The sequence below is a fragment of the Oncorhynchus clarkii genome, chromosome 16 (genome assembly GCF_045791955.1).
Source record: "Oncorhynchus clarkii lewisi isolate Uvic-CL-2024 chromosome 16, UVic_Ocla_1.0, whole genome shotgun sequence".
NCBI lineage: Eukaryota > Metazoa > Chordata > Actinopteri > Salmoniformes > Salmonidae > Oncorhynchus > Oncorhynchus clarkii.
This window is the reverse complement of record NC_092162.1, coordinates 9,027,590-9,052,941: the sequence shown is the minus strand read 5'-3', so window position 1 is coordinate 9,052,941 and position 25,352 is coordinate 9,027,590. Positions and strand designations below refer to the sequence as shown.

Sequence of the window (25,352 nt, the reverse complement as noted above, 5' to 3'; positions counted from 1 at the left end):
CTGTGTGACAGACAGGATCCGTCAGAGTGGGTTCTCTTCTGTACGTTGTGACAGACAGGATCCGTCAGAGTGGGTTCTCTTCTGTACGTTGTGACAGACAGGATCCGTCAGAGTGGGTTCTCTTCTGTACATTATTACAGACAGGATCCGTCAGAGTGGGTTCTCTTCTGTACATTATGACAGACAGGATCCGTCTTAGTGGGTTCTCTTCTGTACATTATGACAGACAGGATCTGTCAGAGTGGGTTCTCTTCTGTTCATTATGACAGACAGGATCCGTCAGAGTGAGTCCTCCTATGTACATTATGACAGACAGGATCCGTCAGAGTGGGTTCTCTTCTGTATGTTTTGCTCATTTCTGTTTCTGTTTCAGAAGCTGAGACTTTATTGCCAGTTATTCAGTTGTGGTTTGTTGAATTACTGTGGATGTGAGAAGGGAATGTTTTTGGTCCCGACATCATCACTTCTGAGTGAGCGATATTGTTAACGTGCAATATGCTTTATTCATTTAGACCACAACGGTGTTCATCAGATCATTCTACAGTCTGGAATGTTGTACTTTATATTATAGACATATCTCATCATCATGTGTTTTCCAATTATATAAAAGTTTATTTTAAGAATGACGTTGTGTCTCTGTGTGTGTGTGTGTGTGTGTGTGTGTGTGTGTGTGTGTGTGTGTGTGTGTGTGTGTGTGTGTGTGTGTGTGTGTGTGTGTGTGTGTGTGTGTGTGTGTGTTTTCCAGGTTTCGAATGGCGTGCAACAAGATAATAACCCACAAGATGTTTGACCACGTCGTTCTGGTCATCATCTTCCTCAACTGCATCACCATCGCCATGGAGAGGCCTAGAATAGAGGCCTATAGCGTAGTGAGTGACACACACACGCGCGCACACTAACACACACACACACACACACACACACACACAACTGTAATCAGTGGAAAACATAAAGATGCACACATATTTCTCATTGGTGCTCTCGTAATTCCAAGCCCCTGTAATGAGGTGATTATTGAAATTGGATGCAAATGGAGATTGTATTGCCTGTTCGAGATCTCCCCGCCATGGCTAGCAGGCCAAACACAGACACACACACACACACACACACACACACACACACCTGATGTTATTGTGCCTCCATCTCAATGGCCTGGGTTATTGCTAAATCTGATTGGTTTTTATCTGGTGTGTATATACTGTTGGTGGTTTAGAATGAATGGCTTTGATTGTGAGTTACATTCGCTAGAGATTTAGTCAATGTTTTATTACAAACAAAGGCAGTTTCAGTTATTGCTTTTGCTGCATGCTTACCTACTCATGTACAGTTGCCTTCCACAGCCTCTTTTTGCAATTTCCCTTGTCTGTAAAGTGATGGGAGTAATACTGTGTACCTTTTACTCTGACGTAGGTAACCTACTTGTTTTCTAAAAAGGCTTGATTGGGAGCTGCGTTTGACAGAGACCTTGGCGATTTTTCTGTTATTATAGATTACTAGTAAATACTGTGGAGTCTATTGATTTGGCTGAGTATGGAGAGTGGGGTCCGAATTTGTTGACACCCTTGTAAAGATGAGAAAAAATTCCTCTATAAAATAAATAATTAAAACACTGAGCTATATTTCTTCTCTTGCGATATTATACTATTTTATTATAATACAAATTCTCACAGAAAGACATTTTGTTTGACAAGTAATATAATGATTGACCTCTCTGTTTTCAATATCTTTCAAATACCTCACCATGCGAAGATAACGACACTGAGCCTTTTTCTAAAATATTGTGATTGGAGATTGGGAGTGATCTAAGACCATTCCTCCATACAGAATCTTTCCAGGTCTGTGCTTATGGAGCGGCAGGAAGCCTAGTGGTTAGAGAGTTGGACTAGTAACCGCCGAAAGGTTGCAAGCTCAAATCCCCGAGCTGACAAGGTAAAAATCTGTTGTTCTGCCCCTGAACAAGGCAGTTAACCCACTGTTCCTAGGCCGTCATTGAAAATAAGAATTTGTTTTTAACTGACTTGCCTAGTTAAATAAAGATAAAATATTGATTAACCTCTTCAATTCGAACTGAGATGGCCTTTGCAAAATGTTGATTTTGAGGCCAATTCATATTTCTTTGTAGATATTGATGTGTGTTTGGGGTTATTGTCTTACTATAAGTTCCACTTGCAGCCAAGTTTCAGCCTCCTGGCAGAAGCAACCAGGTGTTTGGGTAAAATATCCTGGTACTGGGTAAAGTTAATGATGCCGTTGACCTTAACAAGGGCCCCAAGAGCAGTGGAAACGAAATAGCCTCATAACATCACCGATCCACCACCATATTTTACAGTAGATATGGGGTTCTTTTCTGGTCGTGCATTCTCATTTTGACGCCAAACCCACAACTGATTCACTTGGCTCCTATTTTTCATGTCATCTAAATCAAAGTACCAGTTTCAATCCAAGTGCCAATGCTGTTTAGCAAACTCCCGGCGTTTCCGTTTGTTAGATGACAATGAAAATAGAGCTATTTGACCACCAGTGGTGGATTTTGCTTCGAACTAAGAATGCATGAAAACCATTGAAAACCTCTGGTTTGAATTGAAGAAGGAAATCAATGAACGCAGATGACGGATATCAAGGATCTAGAAGGATTCTGTATGGATGGATGGTCTAAGATCCCTCCCAGTGTGTTCGCCAACTCATAAAACATTTTAGAGAAAAAGCTCAGTGCTGTTATCCTATCGAAAGGTGTTGAAAACAGGGGTGTCAATCATTTGGACCCCTACCTTTTTGAGAGAAGAAATATATGACTTGTTATATATTGCATTAGTATAAAACAATAGAATGTTCCTTTTTTTCTGTCCATCGAATATGACTCGGAATTTTGAGTCTTATTTTAAACAGTCGTTTTTGCTCATCTTCATCAAGGGTGTCAATCATTTCAGACCACACTGTGTATACTTCCACAGGATCTTATTTGACCTGTCCCATTTACACAGCAGTAAACAGCTATGTGTTTCTCTTATGCATTTGCAGAACAATACATTTCTCCTTTGGTAATGATCACATTTAATGTGGAATGTTGGGTGAATAATTGATTTAGTGTCTCAAAAATGATTCTCCAGCTTGGCACCACGTATCACAATGTGGTTGTCAGGCTTTTGATGTTTTAACACACACCACAAACAACATCTGCTTAGTTACTGGTCTTCGGATCGTGAAATGAATTCATGGTACAACAGACATATATTCAATGTTTCATCTTTAGGGGTTATTATGAGGTTGACTGGGCTGGAAAATAATGAATAATGTCGACAGTTGTTTTTTCAAAACGTATTGTATGTTGAGGGATGTAAAATAGGAAAGGAGAGAAGAGGAGAAGGAAAGAAAAAGAAAGGAAGAATAGGATGAGAGAGGAGAAAGAAGGAGAGGACGAGGGAGGAGAAAGAAGAGGACAAGAGAGGAGAAAGAAGAGAACAAGAGAGGAGAAAGAAGGAGAGGACGAGGGAGGAAAAATAAGGAGAGGAGAAAAAAGGAGAGGACGAGAGAGGAGAAAGGAGAGAACAAGAGAGGAGAAAGGAGAGAACAAGAGAGGAGAAAGGAGAGGACGAGAGATGAAAGGAGAGGACGAGAGAGGAAGGAGGGGACGAGAGAGGAAAGGACAGGAGAGGACGAGAGAGGAGAAAGCAAGGAGAGGACGAGAGAGGAAGGAGAGGACGAGAGCAGAAAGGAGAGGATGAGAGAGGAAAGGAGAGGACAAGAGCGGAAGGAGGGGAGGAGAGATGAAGTAGAGGACGAGAGAGGAAAGAAGAGGACGAGAGAGGAAGGAAAGGACGAGAGAGGAAGGAGAGGACGAGAGAGGAAAGGAGAGGGCGAGAGAGGATGGAAAGGACGAGAGAGGAAGGAAAGGATGAGACAGGAAGGAGAGAGGAAAGGATAGGACAAGAGAGGAAGGAGAGGACGAGAGAGGATGAGAGAGGAGAACGAAGGAGAGGACGAGAGAGGAAAGGAGAGGACCGGAGAAGAAAGGAGTGGATGAGAGAGGAAGGCGAGGATGAGAGAGGAAACGAGAGAACGAGAGGAAGGAGAGGACGAGAGAGGAAAGGAGAGGACGAGAGAGGAAGGAGTGGATGAGAGAGGAAGGCGAGGATGAGAGAGGAAAGAGAGGACGAGAGGAAGGAGTGGATGAGATAGGAAGATGAGGATGAGAGAGGAAAGAGAGGACGAGATGAAGGAGTGGACGAGAGAGGAAGATGAGAGAGGAAAGAGAGGAAGGAGTGGATGAGAGAGGAAGATGAGGATGAGAGAGGAAAGAGAGGACGAGAGGAAGGAGTGGATGAGAGAGGAAGATGAGGGTGAGAGAGGAAAGAGAGGAAGGAGTAGATGAGAGAGGAAGATGAGGATGAGAGAGGAAGGAGTGGATGAGAGAGGAAGGAGTGGATGAGAGAGGAAGATGAGGATGATAGAGGAAAGAGAGGACGAGAGGAAGGAGTGGAGGAGAGAGGAAGGTGAGGATGAGAGAGGAAGGTGAGGATGAGAGAGGAAGCAGTGGACGAGAGAGGAAGGTGAGGATGAGAGAGGAAGGTGAGGATGAGAGAGGAAGGAGAGGATGAGAGAGGAAAGGACATGAGATCTAAATTAACCGTATACGGAAGTCATTTGGCGACAGGCAACAAGCTTCAGCAGAAGATGGAGGGATGAGACATACTAGATGAGTTGAGGGATAGAGATGTTTTACTCTGTGTCTGTCACTGTCTTACTGAATCTCCTCTCCTTCTATTTCTACTTCACTCTCACTCACTGTCAGAATATATATAGCAAAGTTAATCCTAAACTATTTTAGAGGCAACTCAGGCGTATATTTTTAGTCTCTCTCTCTCTCCCTCCCTTTTTTTTCTCTCTCTCTCTCTCTCTCTCTCTCTGCCCACTCTCTCTGTCTCTCTTTCAATTCAATTCAATTCACTTAAATTCAAGGGGCTTTATTGGCATGGGAAACGTGTTAACATTGCCAAAGCAAATGAGGTAGATAATATACAAAAGTGAAATAAATAATAAAAATTAACATTAAACATTACACATACAGAAGTTTCAAAACAAGAAAGACATTACAAATTTAATATTATGTATATATACAGGGTTGTAACAATGTACAAATGGTTAAAGTACACAAGGGAAAATAAACAAACATAAATATGGATTGTATTTACAATGGTGTTTGTTCTTCACTGGTTGCCCTTTTCTTGTGGCAACAGGTCACAAATCTTGCTGCTGTGATGGCACACTGTGTAATTTCACACAGTAGATATGGGAGTTTATCAAAATTGGGTCTGTTTTCGAATTTTTGTGGAACTGTGAAATCTGAGGGAAATATGTCTCTCTAATATGGTCATACATTGGGCAGGAGGTTAGGAAGAGCAGCTCAGTTTCCACCTCATTTTGTGGGCCGTGTGCACATAGCCTGTCTTCTCTTGAGAGCCAGGTCCGCCTACGGCGGCCTTTCTCAATTGCAAGGCTATGCTCACTGAGTCTGAACATAGTCTAAGCTTTCCTCAAGTTTGGGTCAGTCACAGTGGTCAGGTATTCTGCCACCGTGCATTCTCTGTTTAGGGCCAAATAGCATTCTAGTTTGATCTGTTTTTTTTTGTAAATTCTTTCCAATGTGTCAAGTAATTTTCTTTTTGTTTTCTCATGATCTGGTTGGGTCTAATTGTGTCTGTCTGTCTCCGCTCTCTCTGTCTTTCTCTGTCTTTCTCTTATTTTCTTTCTTTTTTCTCTCTCGCTCTCTGTCTCTCTTGCTCTGTCTCTCTTGCTCTGTCTCTCTCTCTCTCTGTCTCTCTTGCTCTGTCTCTCTCTCTCTCTGTCTCTCTTGCTCTGTCTCTCTTGCTCTGTCTCTCTCTCTCTCTGTCTCTCTTGCTCTGTCTCTCTCGCTCTCTCTCTCTCTCTCTCTCTCTGTCTCTCTTGCTCTGTCTCTCTCGCTCTGTCTCGCTCTCTCTCTATGTCTCCCTCTCTCTGTCTTTGTCTCTCTCTTTGTCTCTCTCTCTCTCTGCAGGAGCGCATCTTCCTCACGTTATCCAACTACATATTCACAGCGATCTTTGTGGCAGAGATGACAGTAAAGGTAAGGATGGACTTAGGGGACCCTATTTATTTATTTATTTCACCTTTATTTAACTTCTTATGGGCAGGTGAGACGGTAGCGGCCCACCTGGCCAACATCCGGTGAAATTGCAGAGCTCGAAATTCAAACTACAGTATTATAAATATTTAACTTTCATAAAATCACAAGTGTAATACATCAAAATAAAGCTTAACTTCTTATTAATCCAGCCGCTGTGTCAGATTTAAAAAAGGCTTCACAGCGAAAGCACACCATGCGATTATCTGAGGACAGCGCCCCGCATACAAACACATGAAAATCATTTTTCAACCAGGCAGGTGCGCCACGAAAGTCAGAAATAGCGACATAATAAATGCCTTACCATTGATGATCTTCTTCTGTTGGCACTCCAAAAGGTCCCAGATACATCAGAAATGTTCCTTTTTGTTCGATAATGTCCTTCTTTATATCCATAAAAACTCAGTTTAGCTGGCGCGCTTCAGTCAATAATCCACCCATTTTCCCTCCATCAAAATGTATACAAAATGAATCCCAAACGTTACTAATAAACTTTTCCAAACAAGTCAAACAACGTTTATAATCAAACCTTTACGTACCCTAATACGTAAATAAACGATAAAATTCAAGACGGAGAATCGTTATTGTCTTTACCGGAGAAAAATACCAAAGAACGCGCTCTCTTCCAAGCGCTTGGAAACATTACAGCCAAAATGGGAGCCACCTACAAAAACTAAAATTTCTGGCCAATTTTTCCAAAAACCAGTATAAATCTCTTTCAAAAGATTGTTGACATCTAGTGGAAGCCCTAGGAACTGCAATCTGGGAGGATGTTGCATTATAATAAAAGTGACAGCCATTGAAAACAGTTGAAGGCTGAATTCTTTTTTGGGGGGGGATGGTTTGTCCTCGGGGTTCCACCTGCCATATCAGTTCTGTTATACTCACAGACATCATGTTAACAGTTTTAGAAACTTTAGAGTGTTTTCTATCAACATCTACCAATTATATGCATATCCTAGCTTCAGGCAGTTTACAATGGGCACGCTTTTCATCCAGATGTGAAAATACTGCCCCCTACCCAAGAGAGGTTAACCAGGTAGACTAGTTGAGAACAAGTTGTGAATTGCAACTCTGACCTGGACAAGAATAAAGCAAAGCAGTTCGACACATACAACAACACAGAGTTACACATGGAATAAACAAACATACAATCAATAATACAGTAGAAAAATCTATATACAGTGTGTGCAAATGAGGTAGGATAAGAGAGGTAAGGCAATAAATAGGCCATGGTAGCGAAGTAATTACAATATAGCAATTACACTGGAATGGTAGAATGTGCAGAAGATGAATGTCCAAGTAGACGTACTGGGTGCAAAGAAGCAAGATAAATAAATAAATATAGTATGGTGATGAGGTAGATTGGATGGACTACATACAGATGAGCTATGTACTGGTGCAGTGATCTGTGAGCTGCTCTGACAGTTGGTGCTTTAAGCTAGTGAGGGAGGTAAGAGTCTCCAGCTTCAGTGATTTTTGCAGTTCGTTCCAGTCATTGGCAGCAGAGAACTGGAAGGAGAGGCGGCCAGAGAGAGAGGCGGCCAGGAGAGGCGGCCAGAGGAAGAATTGGCTTTGGGGGTGAGATATACCTACTGGAGCGTGTGCTATGGGTGGGTGCTGCTATGGTGACCAGTGAGCTGAGATAAGACGGGGCTTTACCTAGCAGAGACTTGTAGATGACCTGGAGCCAGTGGTTTTTGGCGATGTGTATGAAGTAAGGGCCAGCCAATGAGAGCATACAGAGCATACCCTACCAAGCGGTAAACCCGTAAACACGCAATGTCCTACCCAGTGAAGGGTAGTCTTCCTGGGCTAGACTCATCACTGTACCTCAGGGCTCTAGTTAAGGCCTTCATCCGTCTGGTCTGATCCACATGGCCAGATTAAGGCTCTACTCCCTCTAGGTGATATTAGGACATGTTGGGTAGGAGTTGCCCACAGGCAAAGATCTAGAAACAATACCAAACAGTTTTGTAATCCTATTCTTATTATGACTGCTTATAAACCAATATCCATCAGTGGATTCTGTGTACAATCTGCCCTCAGGTTTATCAATCTGTACTCAGGCTTATCAATCTGTACTCAGGGTTATCAATCTGCCCTCAGGCTAATCAATCTGCCCCCAGGCTTATCAATCTGCCCCCAGGCTTATCAATCTGCCCCCAGGCCTATCAATCTGCCCTCAGGCCTATCAATCTGCCCTCAGGCCTATCAATCTGCCCTCAGGCCTATCAATCTGCCCTCAGGCCTATCAATCTGCCCCCAGGCCTATCAATCTGCCCCCAGGCCTATCAATATGCCCTCAGGTTTATCAATCTGCCCCCAGGCCTATCAATCTGCCCCCAGGCCTATCAATCTGCCCCCAGGCTTATCAATCTGCCCCCAGGCTTATCAATCTGCCCCAGGCTTATCAATCTGCCCCCAGGCCTATCAATCTGCCCTCAGGCTTATCAATCTGCCTCAGATTTATCAATCTGCCCCCAGGCCTATCAATCTGCCCCCAGGCCTATCAATCTGCCCTCAGGCCTATCAATCTGCCCTCAGGCCTATCAATCTGCCACCAGGCCTATCAATCTGCCCCCAGGCCTATCAATCTGCCCCCAGGCCTATCAATCTGCCACCAGGCCTATCAATCTGCCCTCAGGCCTATCAATCTGCCCCCAGGCCTATCAATCTGCCCTCAGGCCTATCAATCTGCCCTCAGGCGTATCAATCTGCCCTCAGGCCTATCAATCTGCCACCAGGCCTATCAATCTGCCCCCAGGCCTATCAATCTGCCCTCAGGCTTATCAATCTGCCCCCAGGCTTATCAATCTGCCCCCAGGCCTATCAATCTGCCCTCAGGCCTATCAATCTGCCACCAGGCCTATCAATCTGCCCCCAGGCCTATCAATCTGCCCTCAGGCCTATCAATCTGCCCTCAGGCCTATCAATCTGCCCTCAGGCCTATCAATCTGCCCTCAGGCTTATTTGAATAAATAGAAAGAAAGAGAGAAGGGGGGAGAGAGTGAAGGGAGAGAGAGAAGATGGGAAGAGAAGGGGAGAGAGAGAGCGAGAAAGGGGGGGGGGGAGGGGAGAGATGAGAAAATAGAGCTTAACAAATACTTCAAGTACCTGAAGTACATAAAATACCTTAGTAGTATTTAGCTTAGATGACAGAAATACCTTAGTAGTATTTAGCTTAGATGACAGAAATACCTTAAAAGTCAAACAAAGCCAATTTTATCTGAATATCAAATCATTTCTGGGTAACAATTAACTACCTTACTGTGATTGTTTTCAATTAAAATGGTCAAAAGAAACACAAATAGTTTCTTAGTAAAGAGCCGTTTCTTTAAAAATAATTTTGCCAAGACTAGTCTGTGAGTTGTCTGGAAAACTAGTCTGGAAAACTGAAAATGTGCTGTTATTGGCAGAGAGGTTTGGAACTCTGTGTCTTATTGGTCTATTAACTCATTTACTGCATGGTGATGTCACCAGGAAGGCCAAAACTCCATCCCACCAAAACAGGCTGAAATGTCAGGTGGTCTTTTCAAACAGCTCTTACACTAAAAGGGCATTGTCATAATTTTCACAATTTCACAGTATTATTCCAACCTCATAGTGTGGAAATATATACACTGCATGTGGACACTGCAAAGGTATGTGGACACCTGCTTGTCGAACATCTCATTCCAAAATCATGAGCATGGATATGGAGTAGGTCCCCCCTTTGCTCCACCTTTCTGGGAAGATGTTGGAACGTTGCTGCGTGGACTTGCTTCCATTCAGCCACAAGACCATTAATGAGGTTGGGCACTGATGTTGGGCGATTAGGCCTGGCTGGCAGTCTGTGTTCCGATTCATCCCAAAGGTGTTCGATGGGTTTGAGGTCAGGGCTCTGTGCAGGCCAGTCAAGTTCCACTGCACCGATCTTGACAAACTATTTATATATGGACCTCGCTTTGTGCACGTGGGCATTGTCATGCTAAAACAGGAAAGGCCCTTCCCCAAACTGTTGCCACCAATTTGGAAGCACAGAATCGTCTAGAATGTCATTGTATGCTGTAGTTTTCAGATTTTAGAGCCTAGCCCTAACCTTGAAAAACAGCCCCAGACCATTTTTCCTCCTCCACCAAACTTTACAGCGGGCACTAGGGGCCTTTCTTTGGTTAATTGTCTTGGGTGTAAAAATGAGGAGCCTTTTGGACGTATATTCATCACTCCAGAGGAAGCGTTTCCACTGCTCCAGAGTCGCATGGCGGCGAGCTTTACACCACTCCAGCCGACGCTTGGCCTTGCGCGTGGTGATCTTAGGCTTGTGTGCCGCTGCTCAGTCGTGGAAAACCATTTCATAAAGTTCCTGACGAATGGTTATTGTGCTGACATTGCTTCCAGAGGCAGTTTGGAGCTCAGTAGTGAGTGTTGCAATCGAGGACAGACGATATTTATGTGCTACGTGCTTCAGCACTCAGCGGTTGCATTCTGTGAGCTTGTGTGGTCTACCACTTTGCGGCTGAGCCGTTGTTGTTCCTAGACTTTTTCACTTCACAATAACAGCACTAAGGGTGTAACCGAGGAATCTCTAGCAGGGCAGACATTTGACTAACCGACTTGTTGGAACAGTGGCCTCCTATGACAATGCCATGTTGAAAGTCACTGAGCTCTTCAGTAAAGGCCATTCTCCTGCCAATGTTTGTCTATGGAGATTACATGGCAGTGTGCTCAATTTTATACACCTGTCAGCAATGGGTGTGGCTGAAATAGCCGAATCCACTATTTTTGAAGGGGTGTATAACACTGGAAAATCACGTTTTTGAAGGCACTGGGCCCACCTCCAAATTATTGATCTTCAGCTCTACTGTTTTACAGATACAAAGCCTTTAGATACAAAGCCTTTAGATACAAAGCCTTTAGATACAAAGCCTTTAGATACAAAGCCTTTAGATACAAATTCTTTAAGAAAACAGACTTCCCGTGTGATACCTGAGTAAGTCTCACACACACACAGAGACACACACACACACACACACACACTCTTGAATGGGAGCGATCCACGGGAGAACGACTACCCCTTCTCATTACAAGCTCGGAGGTTCAAGGCTGACCACGGTATTGTTAACAGGAAACAGAATCCCCAATTGTAGGGAAATATCAGTCTTCATGGTCAATTTTCATGTGAAAACATGTTTCAAAGACAATCATGATACCAATAATTGCTTCTAATTCACCAGATGTATGTCCTTGAACCAAATATGTTTTTATCACATAAGGATACTTTATTTCCTAATGGCAGCCTGCAGTACCCCGGTTGGCCTTCGACTTGAGTTAGCCAATGAGAGCTGGCAGCACTGAGCTAGCCTGCAGAGTCACTTAGTAGCTCAAACTGTGCATATTATGTCTCCATGAGACACCATCTTAAGCTTCAACTTCACTTGGTGTCAATGAGCTATTGACTCTTTACATAGGAATGAATGGCACTCAATACAAAAGCAAGGACATTTGAATAATGGCTAGACATACTTTTAAATGTGTGTGTGTGTGTGTGTGTGTGTGTGTGAGCTCAACGGTCTGTGATGACGAGAGAGATGAATGAATGTTTGTGTGTGTGTGTGTGTGTGTGTGTGTGTGTGTGTGTGTGTGTGTGTGTGTGTGTGTGTGTGTGTGTGTGTGTGTGTCTGTGTGTCTGTGTGTGTGTGTGTGTGTCTGTGTGTTTGTGTGTTATCTCTAATGACTGTATATATGAATGGACAAAGCTATCACTGACCGTTGAGCTTACAGACACACACACATACCCATACCCATCTTTTAATAATATGTCTAGCCAATATTCAAATGTCCTGGCTTTTGAATTGAGTTCCATAGCTTGTGGCAGGGGTGAGGAGGGGTGAGGGCAAGAGAAAGTTCACAGGTGTCACTCACTAAGACCTCTATCTCTATTCTAGGACCCAATGCAACACCAGGGCTCACCCACACAGACGCACACACACACAACACACATACACGCACATACACACATGCTCGCGCACACAGACAAAGACACAGACACACACATACAAATTTAGGGCAGACCAAGGCAACATTTAAATCATGCTCAAGAATAATGGGGCTCGGGAGAGGTTCATTAACGTCGCGCTCAGGAAGTCAGACATTTGGGCGGAACTCACATAGGAACCAAAGTCTTTGTAACCTCGACACATCTTTGTTTGTCAGGGGGTTGATCATTCTCTAAGTAAGACACTGCCTGATTATATATAGATTCATGCCTTTACACTCGGGTGAGGCACAACGTCGTATGCAAATGACCCATCCGGCTGCCTAGTTGAGATGCAGTTTGTCTCTGTGTGTCATTGTTGTGTCTCAGTCAGTTGTGTAGATTGAAATACGGAAGAACATTTTTCAATAACAAAAGTTTGTATCACACTTGTCTTACAGTAGCAGTAAAAAGTTTGGACACACCTACTCATTCCAGGGTTTAAAAAAAGGTTTACTATGCAAATGTGTAAGGGTGGCTACTGTTAAAGAATCTCAAATATAAAATGTATTTTGCTGACGACATGATTCCATATGTGTTATTTCATAGTTTTGATGTCTTCACTATTACTCTACAATGTAGAAAATAGTAATAAAAAAATGTAAAACTTGAATGAGTAGGTCTGTTCAAACTTTTGACTGGTACTGCATGTGTTTATTAGCTTTGGCAAAAGCAGCAGCTACTCTTCCTGGGGTCCAGCTACTCTTCCTGGGGTCCAGCTACTCTTCCTGAGGTCCACAAAAAAACACAAAACATTAAAATAGGACAAGTAACAAAACACTGATCGACAAAGTCACACACATTTGAAATATGACAAACAAACAACAACTCAAAAATCATACTTGCGTGTGTTTGTGCGTGTCTCCTCACAGTCCTCCCGTTCCATGAGACGTTGTTTAATCCATTTTATAAAGGACATTTTGCTGTAAGCTTAAGTAATTGTATTTGGAAGGGTGATCCATGCGATCTTGGCTCTGTATAATATTGTGCTTTGCCGTGAATTGTTTGGGGACTTGGGATCTGTGAAAAGACCCCTGGTGGCATGTCTTTTCTTTATGGGTGTCTGAGCTGAATGTTATTTGATTATGCAGACAATCTGGAATTTTCATCACTGTAATATTTCTCATAAAAACTAGAAGATTCAGTTAATCTCTCATCAACCCTCGTCAAGGAAAGGCTGACAAGATGTTAGTTCTGTGCGTGCAGTTTAAGGGAAAGGTGTGCTGCTCTGTTTTGAGTCCGGTGCAGCTTTGCTTGGTCTTTCTGTGCTGCACCTGACTATATTACCGGACAGTAATCAAGATGGGACAAGACCAGAGCCTGAACAAATAGTACAGTTGATTTCAGTGTCAAAAACACAGAACATATTTTTTTATAACAGACATACCCCTCTCCATCTTCACAACAAGTTTGTCAATATGACTTGACCATGATAAGTGACCATCCAATGTTACTCCTGGGAGTTCAACTTCTTCAATTTGTTCAATGGTCACACCCTTTATGTACAACTCCAGTTGAGGTTTATGTCTTAGAGAATGTTTTGAACCAAATACAATTATTTTAGTTTAAGTTGTATTTAAGACCAGTTTACTATTAATCACCATTTCTGATACTGACTGTAACTCCTTATTTAGACTTTCAGTGAGCTCACTGGCTTTGGGTGCTGACATGTACACACTGGAGAGTGTGGAATCATGTGCATACATAATCATTATTGCTTTGTGTAACACCAGTGGCAAATCATTTGTAAAGATAGAGAAGAAAACAGTCCCAAGGCGACTGCCCTGAGGTACACCGCACTGTACATAGCTGCTGTTAGAGAAGCTTTCATTTAAGAACACGCTCTGGATTCTATTGGGTAAATAACTCTCCAACCACGTGATGGCAGGTGATGCAAAACCAGAGCAAGTGAGTTTTTTCAATAACAATTTATGAGCAATAACATCAAAGACTGCACTGACATCCAATAATACAGCTCCAACTGTCATCATTTTTTTAAAACTAATCGTATGTCATTTGCGTCGGTGGAGTACAAGTTGATTGCCCTTCACTACACAGAGTGCAGAAAACATGACATAGACTGACCAGGTGAAACCAGGTGAAAGCTATGAACCTTTATTGATGTCACTTGTTAAATCTACTTCTATCAGTGTAGATGAAGGGTAGGAGACAGGTGAACCGTTTAGTGCAGTGGGCTAAATCAGGGTCACACAGAGTGTTTCTTGGTAGTCTATTGTCTACAAATCTATTGTGACAAAAAAGTATACACCTCACACACATTGTTACAGGCTTAGAAAAAAGAATCCACCTGTACCATGTCAGATATACATTTGAAATCTATTCTATTTTGAGTTTGCATCCCAATATTACACTTTATATACATCACAGAAGACTGAATATAACAACCATTTGATATAGAAACACCAGATTTTGGCGGCTTTTTTGAAGTACAGTTTATTAATTATGAAATTATTATTTTTTTTAATGACATTCCACCCATGAGGCCAGTAGGTCATTTGACTGAAGGAAACGGCTAAAGAAATATTTTTAAAGATGAGACAATTGACACATGGATTGTGGGTGTTTGCCATTGAGAGGGTGAATGGGAGACAAAATATTTAAGTGCCTTTTAAAGGGGTATGGTAAGACGTGCCAGGCGCACCGGTTTTAGTGCTTTAAATACTGCAACGCTACTGGGTTTATCACGCTCAACAGTTTCCCGTGTGTATTAAGAATGGTCCATCAAAGGACATCCAGCCAACTTGACATAACTGTGGAACGCATTGGAGTCGACATGGATCAGCATCCCTGTGGAAAGCTTTCGACACCTTGTAGAGTCCATGCACCAAGGAATTGAGGCTGTTTGTAGGAAAAAATGGGGACAACTCAATATTAGGAAGGTGTTCTTAACGTTTTGTACACTTAGTATATATACAGTACCAGTCAAAAGTTTGGAAACACCCACTCATTCAAGAGTTTGTCGACTCTATTATTGTAGAATAATAGGGAAGACATCAAAACTATAAAAATATAAAATAACACATATGGAATCATGTAGTAACCAAAAGGTGTTAAACAAATCAAAATATATTTGATATTTGAGAATCTTCAAAGTAGCCACCCTTTTGCCTTGATGACAGCTTTGCACAATCTTGGCATTCTAAACCAGCTTCATGAGGTATTTAAATTAACAGGTGTGTATTGTTAAGAGTTAATTTGTGGAATTTCTTTCCTTAATGCATTTGAGCCAATCAGTTGTGTTGTGACAAGGTATTGTTGGCACTCCAATGCTTTGCCCATTCCAATGCTTTGCCCATTCCCATGCTTTGCCCATTCCCATGCTTTGCCCATTCCCATGCTTTGCCCATTCCCATGCTTTGCCCCTGACCTGTACACAACAGCAAAAGAGAACCGTTGAAGGGACAAGAAACACCTGGTGAACCGATCGTTTGTGTCCTTTCCCCTGGCCATCCAGATCAGGGGAGCATGGACTGGGACCAGGGTGAAGTGGGTGCCCAACAGGTACAGTGGGGCAAAAAAAGTATTTAGTCAGCCACCAATTGTGCAAGTTCTCTCACTTAAAAATATGAGAGAGGCCTGTAATTTTCATCATAGGTACACTTTAACTATGACAGACAAAATGAGAAAAAAAATCCAGAAAATCACATTGTAGGATTTTTTATTAATTTATTTGCAAATTATGGTGGAAAAAAAGTATTATTTCCATATGTGTTATTTCATAGTTAATTATTCCAAAATTTAGAAAATAAATCTTGGGGATAAAATGGCATCCTATCTGAATAGACAGTTGCACAGTGCTAAACATATTCTGTTAATATAGAAAGTATGTTATAAAAGGCCCCAAATTCTCCACACCCTGCTTAAAACATTTCCACGCGTGTAAATCCTAAAAACACATATTCTCAACTGTATGCTACGCAAATGTGATTATAGATGCATGTATTCAAAACTGTCAAAGAAACCTGGCAAGCTTGATAGCTAGCAGCTAGTCTACCTACCGTGCCAAGTAACATCTCTCCAGACTTTAGGGTTTGGCAGTATCCCAGGACAGATAGCAGTGGTTCCAGCAACTGAGGCTAACTGCTTCGCGGCTAAACAGGTAGGCTAGTAGACAAACGTTTCTTCAACTAAAAAAGTTTTTGAAAACAACAAACCGAGCTCAGCATATTTTTTGTTATTTATTTAACCAGGGAAAACACATTGAGACCTAGGTCTCATTTCCAAATGTGCCCTGGGAACAATGCAGAAAATACAATTATACACAATGTAAAACACAACATTAAATAGCAAATATTATATACACAATAAACAATCAAACAAAACAAACACATTTAACAATATAAAAACACATTTCTCCTAAACTGACCCAGAGACAACAACACATCCAAATGAAAGGTCACTTGGAGATGATTCCACAGGACAGGGTCTGGTAGGAAGAGGCCAAACTCTGTGGATACACGTGGAGTGTCCAGCGTTAACCAACCCTGTGATCTAGTGTTGTAATTCCAGTTTCTATATTAGGTCAGTGATGTTAAGTAAATTGGTACTGATGACCTCATTTACTCATTTGCTTTCACCGTATGTGTTTGTATTGTTTCACGTGTTTGTATTGTTGTCTTTATTGTTTACCTGTTTGTATGTGAATGTAAGTGTGTAGACTATATGGCTTTAACGCCCGTGTCTGTGGTTATTCTCAGGTGGCTGCGCTGGGCTGGTTGTTTGGTGATAAGGCCTACCTGAGGAGTAGCTGGAACCTTCTAGACGGGTTGCTGGTGATGATCTCAGCCATAGACATCCTTGTCTCATTGGTGTCCAACAGCAGCCCCAAGATACTGGGTATGCTCCGGGTGCTGCGTCTGCTACGGACACTCAGGCCACTACGGTGAGTTGTATATACACACACACATGCTTGAGCACACACACGCTGGCACACACACACATTCGCGCACATGACCAACGCACGGATGCACACAAACACACTCATACACACACACGCATTGGAACACACACACATGCAGGCCTCCTCACTAATATACCTTTTTCCAAGACAGTATATCTACCAGACTTACAGTGTGACTTTCCCCACTTCCAGTGTACTGTACCAACGTCGCATATCTCCCACTAGGGAGGCCTGGAACAGCTGAAGCTACTTAAAGCAGTGTGTGAATGGTAGTGTTTTTTAACTGTGGAATAAGAGAACTCACTTTAAAATGGGGAAAACTTTTTCTTGTGTGTGTGTGTGTGTGTCTTTCTCGGAGAATGGTTCATGAGGTGCAGAAGAGCAGTGTGTGTGTTGGGCATGTTGGTGTGTGTGTGCGTGAGTGTGCGCATGTGCGTGTGTGTGAGTTTGCGTGAAAGGGAAGACTCAACAATGTTTCTGATAAGTTACATTTTTCCCTCAGATGTCTCTATGATATATGGCCTGTCTGTGTGTTTGTTGTCATGCGGCTCAGTGTGAGCGCGTGTGTTTGTTCTTCCCTTGCCTCTTGCCTCTCCTCTCGTGAAGCTCTACCGACCTGCACTCAAATATTTATTAGCATCTCTGGAAAGCACAAAAATCTAATAGGAGTTTTTCCTGCCCGATTTACCCACAAAACGCTGTGGGATAACCACTTCAATCTCCTACCTGACCCTTCTCAAATATGACCCCTGACCTCTAGTGAAATGGAATCTACTATTCCTGTCTTCAGACTAGGATTGCTTTTATCGTGTGTGTGTGTGTGTGTGTGTGTGTGTGTGTGTGTGTGTGTGTGTGTGTGTGTGTGTGTGTGTTGTTTGTGTGTTTGTTTGTTTGTTTGTCCCCAGCAATATAAAGCCATCAGATGAACATAAATCAAAAGTCCAAGTCATTTTCTATGATATAGTTTGTACAGCTGATGTGGGTTCATGTACTGTCTAGGGGGCTTAAGTACTGTTTATGTGGTTTATGTACTGTTTATGGGGTTTATGTACTGTCTATGGGGTTTATGTACTGTCTAGGGGGCTTAAGTACTGTCTATGGGGTTTATGTACTGTCTATGGGTTTTATGTACTATCTAGAGGGCTTAAGTACTGTCTATGGGGTTTATGTACTGTCTATGGGGTTGATGTACTGTTTACGGGGTTGATGTTTGTCTATGGGGTTTATGTACTGTCTATGGGGTTGATGTACTGTTTATGGGGTTGATGTCTGTCTATGGGGTTTATGTACTGTCTATGGGGTTTATGTACTGTCTATGGGGTTTATTTACTGTCTAGGGTGTTTATGTACTGTCTATGGGGTTTATCTACTGTCTATGGGGTTTATCTACTGTCTATGGGGTTGATGTACTGTCTATGGGGTTGATGTCTGTCTATGGGGTTTATGTACTGAAAGAAAGAGAGAGACATCAAGGGAAGAGGAGAACACTAACAAAAGGGTTCCTCAAGGGTTTGGGAAGGCTAATGGTTCTATATGGAGCCATAATGACTCAAATAACCTTTTGAATTCTTCAATGGTTCTTTATAGTTCACAAAAGGGTTCTTTGCTCTTTTGGTAATAATTGCAATGTAGGGGAGGTTTGCTCTCAGCTCTGTTTGTGCAGCTGTGACTGAGAGCCTCATTCCAGTTCATTTAATCTGTTGTGTCATGCTATTACATGTTATATATAACTATGGCTGGTGATGATGTCTTGTGAAAGACTCATGTATGGCCTTGTGTCATTTAAGAAGTGTTGTCTAAATCAGTAAGTGGTTCTCATTTCCCTCCTCGGGAACCCCCAGCTGTTCCAGAGGTAGTTCACTGGATTCAACTTGTCAATTAACACAATAATAACACCTATTGAATAAAAATTTAAAAAAGCATATTATATGGCTAATCAGAAAAATATATTATATGGCTATTCAGAAAAAGAAACCATGTATGGGTTTTCAAAAGGATCTGCAATGAACCAAATTAACTTTATAGAACCACCTTCTCCATAAAGGGTTCTTTATTCCATTTAGAACCTCATGACCATGGTTCTTTATAGAACCATTCTCCATAACGGATTCTTTATTCCATTTAGAACCTCATGACCATGGTTCTTTGTAGAACCATTCTCCATAACGGATTCTTTATTCCATTTAGAACCTCATGACCATGGTTCTTTATAGAACCATTCTCCATAACGGATTCTTTATTCCATTTAGAACCTCATGACCATGGTTCTTTGTAGAACCCCCCCCCCAAAAGTGATATGAACAGTAGCACCAAAAAGGGTTCTGCTGTGGTTAATAGCCAAATGACCCTTATAGGTACAAAAAAACGAAACAAAAATGGTGTGAACAGGGGATAGATAAAGAGAGGGAGAGAGAAATGCTGAGCTGGTGTTCTCTCCTCCCACCTACAAACACCACAGATTATCGCTCTGATCAGGAAATAATACATTCATCATTTATCCTTTCAGGGTATTAATTAGCTTTCAAACCCTGATACTCAGACCAAAGAAGAAGAGAGGAGAGAAGAAGTGAGTAGAAGAGGGGAGGGGAGGGGAGGGGAGGGGAGGGGAGGGGAGAGGAGAGGAGAGGAGAGGAGAGAGGAGAGGAGAGAGAGAGAGAGAGAGAGAGAGAGAGAGACCATTGCCATGGTTGGATTCAATATGGCATTGTCTAGATAGATGGCTGTATATTTGAGAGAGAGAGAGAGAGAGAGAGAGAGAGAGAGAGAGAGAGAGAGAGAGAGAGAGAGAGAGAGAGAGGAGAGGAGAGGAGAGGAGAGGAGAGGAGAGGAGAGGAGAGGAGAGGAGAGGAGAGGAGAGGAGAGGAGAGGAGCATGAAAATGCCACAATATCAGTATGCTGGTCTGGGAGTCTGCGCTGTACTGAAGGCCGTCTCAGAGAAAGTTCAGTTAGTTTGACAGGAAAGTAAACTTCTGATCAAGCAAAGCTCTGAAAACGAGGGCTTACTGTATACAGCACTGCACTGTATATGTGAAAACCCTAGATACTCATAACATGGATTCTGAAAAGAGCTTGTGTGGCAGGAATCTCATAGGACTAAATTAAAATAATGGAGAATATCAAAGCTTTACACAGCACTGTGGCATTAATAGCTAAAAAGCAGATCAATGTTTTATCACATTAAAAATATAGCACACAACATGACCCCTCACCCTGTAGATGATGTAATTGTCTGGAGGGTTCAATCCTTGGCACACCAGAGAATTGGACAAAATAATACTTGTGTGATTTATTTGTGTGTTTTCCAGTTTGTCAGTTCAGAGGCTTTAGTTTCAGGACAGGAAAAGAGAAGAGAGGGTGAATTAAACATGAGTCTGTCTGTGTTTTCCCCTGAAGCACTGGGGTGTGTATGGTTCACACACACACACACAAACGCACACACGCACACACATACCTCTCTGTCAGATATACCTCTCTGTCTGTTGTGACGTTACAGGCAGAGGAAGAGTTTCTGTTCATCTAACTCTGTTCATCTAACTCCTCACAGAGTTAATCTGCTCTTTCTCATGTCTTCATTTCATACATTCATCAAACTTGTAAATGTGAACTTGTTCTCAACTAGCCTACCTGGTTAAATAAAGGTGAAATGTACACTATATATATATTTTTCAACTCTGTTCTGCTCAGTTCAGCTCAGTTCAACTCAGTTCAGCTCATTTCAACTCAGTTCAACTCAGTTCAGCTCAGTTCTAACACTCTGCACACGCTAAAGGTGGTATGGAATAGTCCCCGCGATATGCAACTGTTCAGGGAAGTCAGGAACTAATACACGCAGTCAGTCAGGAAAGCAAAGGCTAGCTTCAAGCAGAAATTCACATCCTGTAGCTCCAACTCCAAAAAGTTTTGGGACCCTGTCAAGTCCATGGAGAACAAGAGCACCTCCTCCCAGCTGCACTGAGGCTAGGTAACACAGTCACCACTGATAAATCCATGATAATTGAACATTTCAATAAGCATTTCTCAACGGCTGGCCATGCCTTCCTCCTGGCTACTCCAACCCCGGCCGACAGTTCCGCCACCCCCCCCCCCCCCGCAGCTACTCGCCCAAGCCTCCCCAGCTTCTCCTTCACCCAAATCTAGACAGCAGATGTTCTGAAAGAGCTGCAAAACCTGGACCCGTACAAATCAGCTGGGCTAGACAATCTGGGCCCTCTCTTTCTAAAACTATCCGCCGCCATTGTTGCAACCCCTATTACCAGCCTGTTCAAACTCTCTTTCGTATCGTCCGAGATCCCTAAAGAAAGGGGGTGACACCCTAGACCCAAACTGTTACAGACCTATATCCATCCTGCCCTGCCTATCTAAAGTCTTCGAAAGCCAAGTTAATAAACAGATCACTGACCATTTCGAATCCCCACCGTTCCTTCTCCACTGTGCAATCCTGTTTCCGAGCCGGTCACGAGTGCACCTCAGCCACGCTCAAAGTACTAAACGATATCATAACCGCCATCGATAAAAGACAGTACTGTGCAGCCGTCTTCATCGACCTGGCCAAGGCTTTCGACTCTGTCAATCACCGTATTCTTATCGGCAGACTCAATAGCCTTGGTTTTTCTAATGACTGCCTCTCCTGGTTCACCAACTACTTTGCAGACAGAGTTCAGTGTGTCAAATCGGAGGGCATGTTGTCCGGACCTCTGGCAGTCTCTATGGGGGTACCACAGGGTTCAATTCTCGGACCGACTCTTTCCTCTGTATATATCAATGATGTCGCTCTTGCTGCGGGCGATTCCCTGATCCATCTCTACGCATACGGCACTATTCTTTATACTTCTGGCCCTTCCTTGGACACTGTGCTAACTAACCTCCAAACGAGCTTCAATGCCATACAACACTCCTTCCGTTGCCTCCAACTGCTCGCTACAGTCCGTGCTTTGAATCCAGGCTATATCACAGCGGTCTGAGGCCTTGCATCGCACTGCATCTCAGTACAAGAGATGTCGCTACCGTCCCTGGTTTGAATTCAGGCTGTATCACAGTGGTCTGAGGCCCTGCATCTCAGTGCAAGAGGTGTCACTACAGTCCCTGGTTCAAATCCAGGCTGTTTTACAGCAGTCTAAGGCACTGCATCTCAGTGCAAGAGGTGTCACTAGAGTCTCTGGTACGAATCCAGGCTGTATCACATCCGGCCGTGATTGGGAATCCCATAGGGCGGCGCACAATTGGCCCAGCATCGTACAGGGTCTGTCATTGTAAATAAAAATGTGTTCTTAACTGACTTGCCTAGCTAAAACTTCTTACAGATCATTGGGACGCTACCGTGGCACCTGGCCAACATCCGGTAAAATTGCAGAGCACCAAATTCAAATTAAAGAAATTGTAATATTAAACATTCATGAAAATACCAGTGTCTTACATAATTTAAAAGCTTAACTTCTTGTCAGATTTTATAAATGCTTTACGGCGAAAGCACATCATGCGATTATCTGAGGACAGCGCCCGGCACACAAAAGCTTTACAAAAGCTTTACATACATTTTCCAACCAAGCAGATGAAAGTCAGAAATAGCGATAAAATAAATCACATACCTTTGAAGATATTCATCTGGTTGCAATCACAAGGGTCCCAGCTACATAACACATGGTCATTTTGTTCGATAAAGTCCTTCTTTATATCCCAAAAAAGTATGTTTCAATGGCTCGCTTGACTCAGCAATCCACCGTTTTCTCTCGTTCAAAATGCATACAAAATGAATCCCGTAAGTTACCAATAAACTTATTCTAAACAAGTCAAACAACGTTACTAATCAATCCTCAGGTACCCTATTATGTAAATAAACTACAAAGTTTAAGACAGAGAATACCGGAGACCACTAACGGAGATAAATAACGAAGTACGCGCACAAGAAAAACAAAAAATTAATTTATCAAAAAACAAGCTTGAAACTCTTTCTAAAGACTTTTGACATCTAGTGGAAGCCCTAGGAACTGCAATCTGGGAGGACTTCCTTTTATATTCCCATTCCCAGCCATTGTAATCCGAGGTGAGCTGAAAAAAAAAAATCTGGATGGATTGTCCTCGGGTTTACGCCTGCCATATTAGTTCTGTTGTACTCACAGACATAATTGTAACAGTTTTGGAAACTTTAGAGTGTTTTCTATCCAATAATATGATATGCATATCCTAGCTTCTGGGCCTGAGTAACAGTGTACTTTGGGCACCTCATTCTTCCAAACTTCCGAATACTTTTTATAGCCTGAAGAAGTTAAACAAAGGAAAAAACAAAAATGGGAATTGAACCCACAACCCTGCCATTACTAGAGCCATGCTCTGCCAACGGAGCCACAAAGGACCACAAGTAGAGAAGAAAAAAGCAATCCTACACACTTCTCCAATTGTCCCAGCTAACAGTGCATTTGAGTGTGTTTTCCTCATTAGGAATGTTAATGATGCAATTATACAACATAGAGGAGGTTCTGGGAGAGAGAGCGTGTGTGTGTGTGTGTTTGACAGAATAATGCATCAGTTTGTTTAATTGTGCACATACACACTGCTGTTCTCATCCATCAACTCCACGACCTCAACTGAGGCTTCACATTTTATATTTTAGTCATTTAGCAGATGCTCTTATCCAGAGCGACTTACAGGAGCAATTCAATCATATCCAATCAAATTTTATTTGTCACATGCGCCGAATACAACAGGTGTAGTAGACCTTACAGTGAAATGCTTACTTACAATCCCTCAACCAACAATGCAGTACAAGAAATAGACTTAAGAAAATATGAACTAAATAAACTAAGGTAATAAATAAATATAAAGTAACACAATACAATAGCAATAACTATACCGGGGGTACTGATACCTAGTCAATTTGCGGGGGACAGGTTAGTTGAACATGTAGGTAGCGGTAAAGTGACTATGCATAGATAATAATCAGCGAGTAACAGCAGTGTAAAAACAAAGAGGGTCAATGTAAATAGTCTGGGTGGCCATTTGATTAATTGTTCAGCAGTCTTATGGCTTGGGTGTAGAAGCTGTTAAGGAGTCTTTTGGACCTAGACTTGGTGCTCCGGAACCGTGTTCCGGTACCGCTTGCCGTTTGGTAGCAGAGAGAACAGTCTGACTTGGGTGACTGGAGTCTTTGACAATTTTTTGGGGCCAATGAGGGTTAAGTGCCTTGCTCAAGGGCACATCGACAGATGATTTCCCTAGCCGGCTCAGGGATTCGAACAAGCAACATTTCGGTTACTGGCCCAAGGTTTTTGTTAGCACCTAAATGTTCCCTTTAAGTCACCTTACGTCACCTTTACGTCCCCTTAAGTCCCCTTAAGTCCCCTTACGTCACCTTTACTTCCCCTTAAGTCCCCTTAAGTCACCTTACGTCACCTTTACGTCCCCTTACGTCACCTTTACGTCCCCTTAAGTCCCCTTAAGTCACCTTACGTCACCTTTACGTCCCCTTAACCCCTTAAGTCCCCTTAAGTCACCTTAAGTCACCTTATGTCACCTTTACGTTCCCTTAAGTCCCCTTAAGTAACGTTATTTCAACTTAGCTCTACCACAAACCAGCTGCAGCCCCGAACCCCTCCTCCCCTGTCACTACGAGGCTCAGAGGGAAGATAGACTGTTCCAAAATGCCAGGGTGGTGGGGGTCAGGAGTGTTAGCCATGTTGTTTATTGATGTATCCTCTCTGTCTCCCCTCCTGTCATCTGTGTGTTTGGGCTCATCCATCTCACCCTGTAGATTATGTAATTACCTGGAGTGTTCTATCCTCATACTCCCTCACCCTGTAGATGATATAATTAACTCCCTCACCCTGTAGATTATGTAATTTCCTGGAGGGTTCTATCCTCATACTCCCTCACCCTGTAGATGATGTAATTACCTGGAGTGTTCTATCCTCATACTCCCTCACCCTGTAGATTATGTAATATCTGGAGGGTTCTATCCTCATACTCCCTCACCCTGTAGATTATATAATTATCTGGAGGGTTCTATCCTCATACTCCCTCACCCTGTAGATGATATAATTATCTGGAGGGTTCTATCCTCATACTCCCTCACCCTGTAGATTATATAATTATCTGGAGGGTTCTATCCTCATACTCCCTCACCCTGTAGATGATATAATTATCTGGAGGGTTCTATCCTCATACTCCCTCACCCTGTAGATTATATAATTATCTGGAGGGTTCTATCCTCATACTCCCTCACCCTGTAGATTATATAATTATCTGGAGATGTAATTAATTATCT

At 42.6% G+C, this 25,352-nt stretch overlaps 1 protein-coding gene across 1 annotated transcript in view; it reads left to right on the top strand.

The window, feature by feature from the left end:
* The window catches only part of LOC139367925 (voltage-dependent T-type calcium channel subunit alpha-1G-like), a 346,256-nt gene that overhangs the window by 250,337 nt on the left and 70,567 nt on the right, over positions 1 to 25,352 (top strand). The window contains 3 exon segments of the mRNA XM_071106315.1: positions 746 to 869; positions 6,032 to 6,100; positions 16,892 to 17,076. Coding sequence (XP_070962416.1) covers positions 746 to 869; positions 6,032 to 6,100; positions 16,892 to 17,076 — 378 coding nt within the window.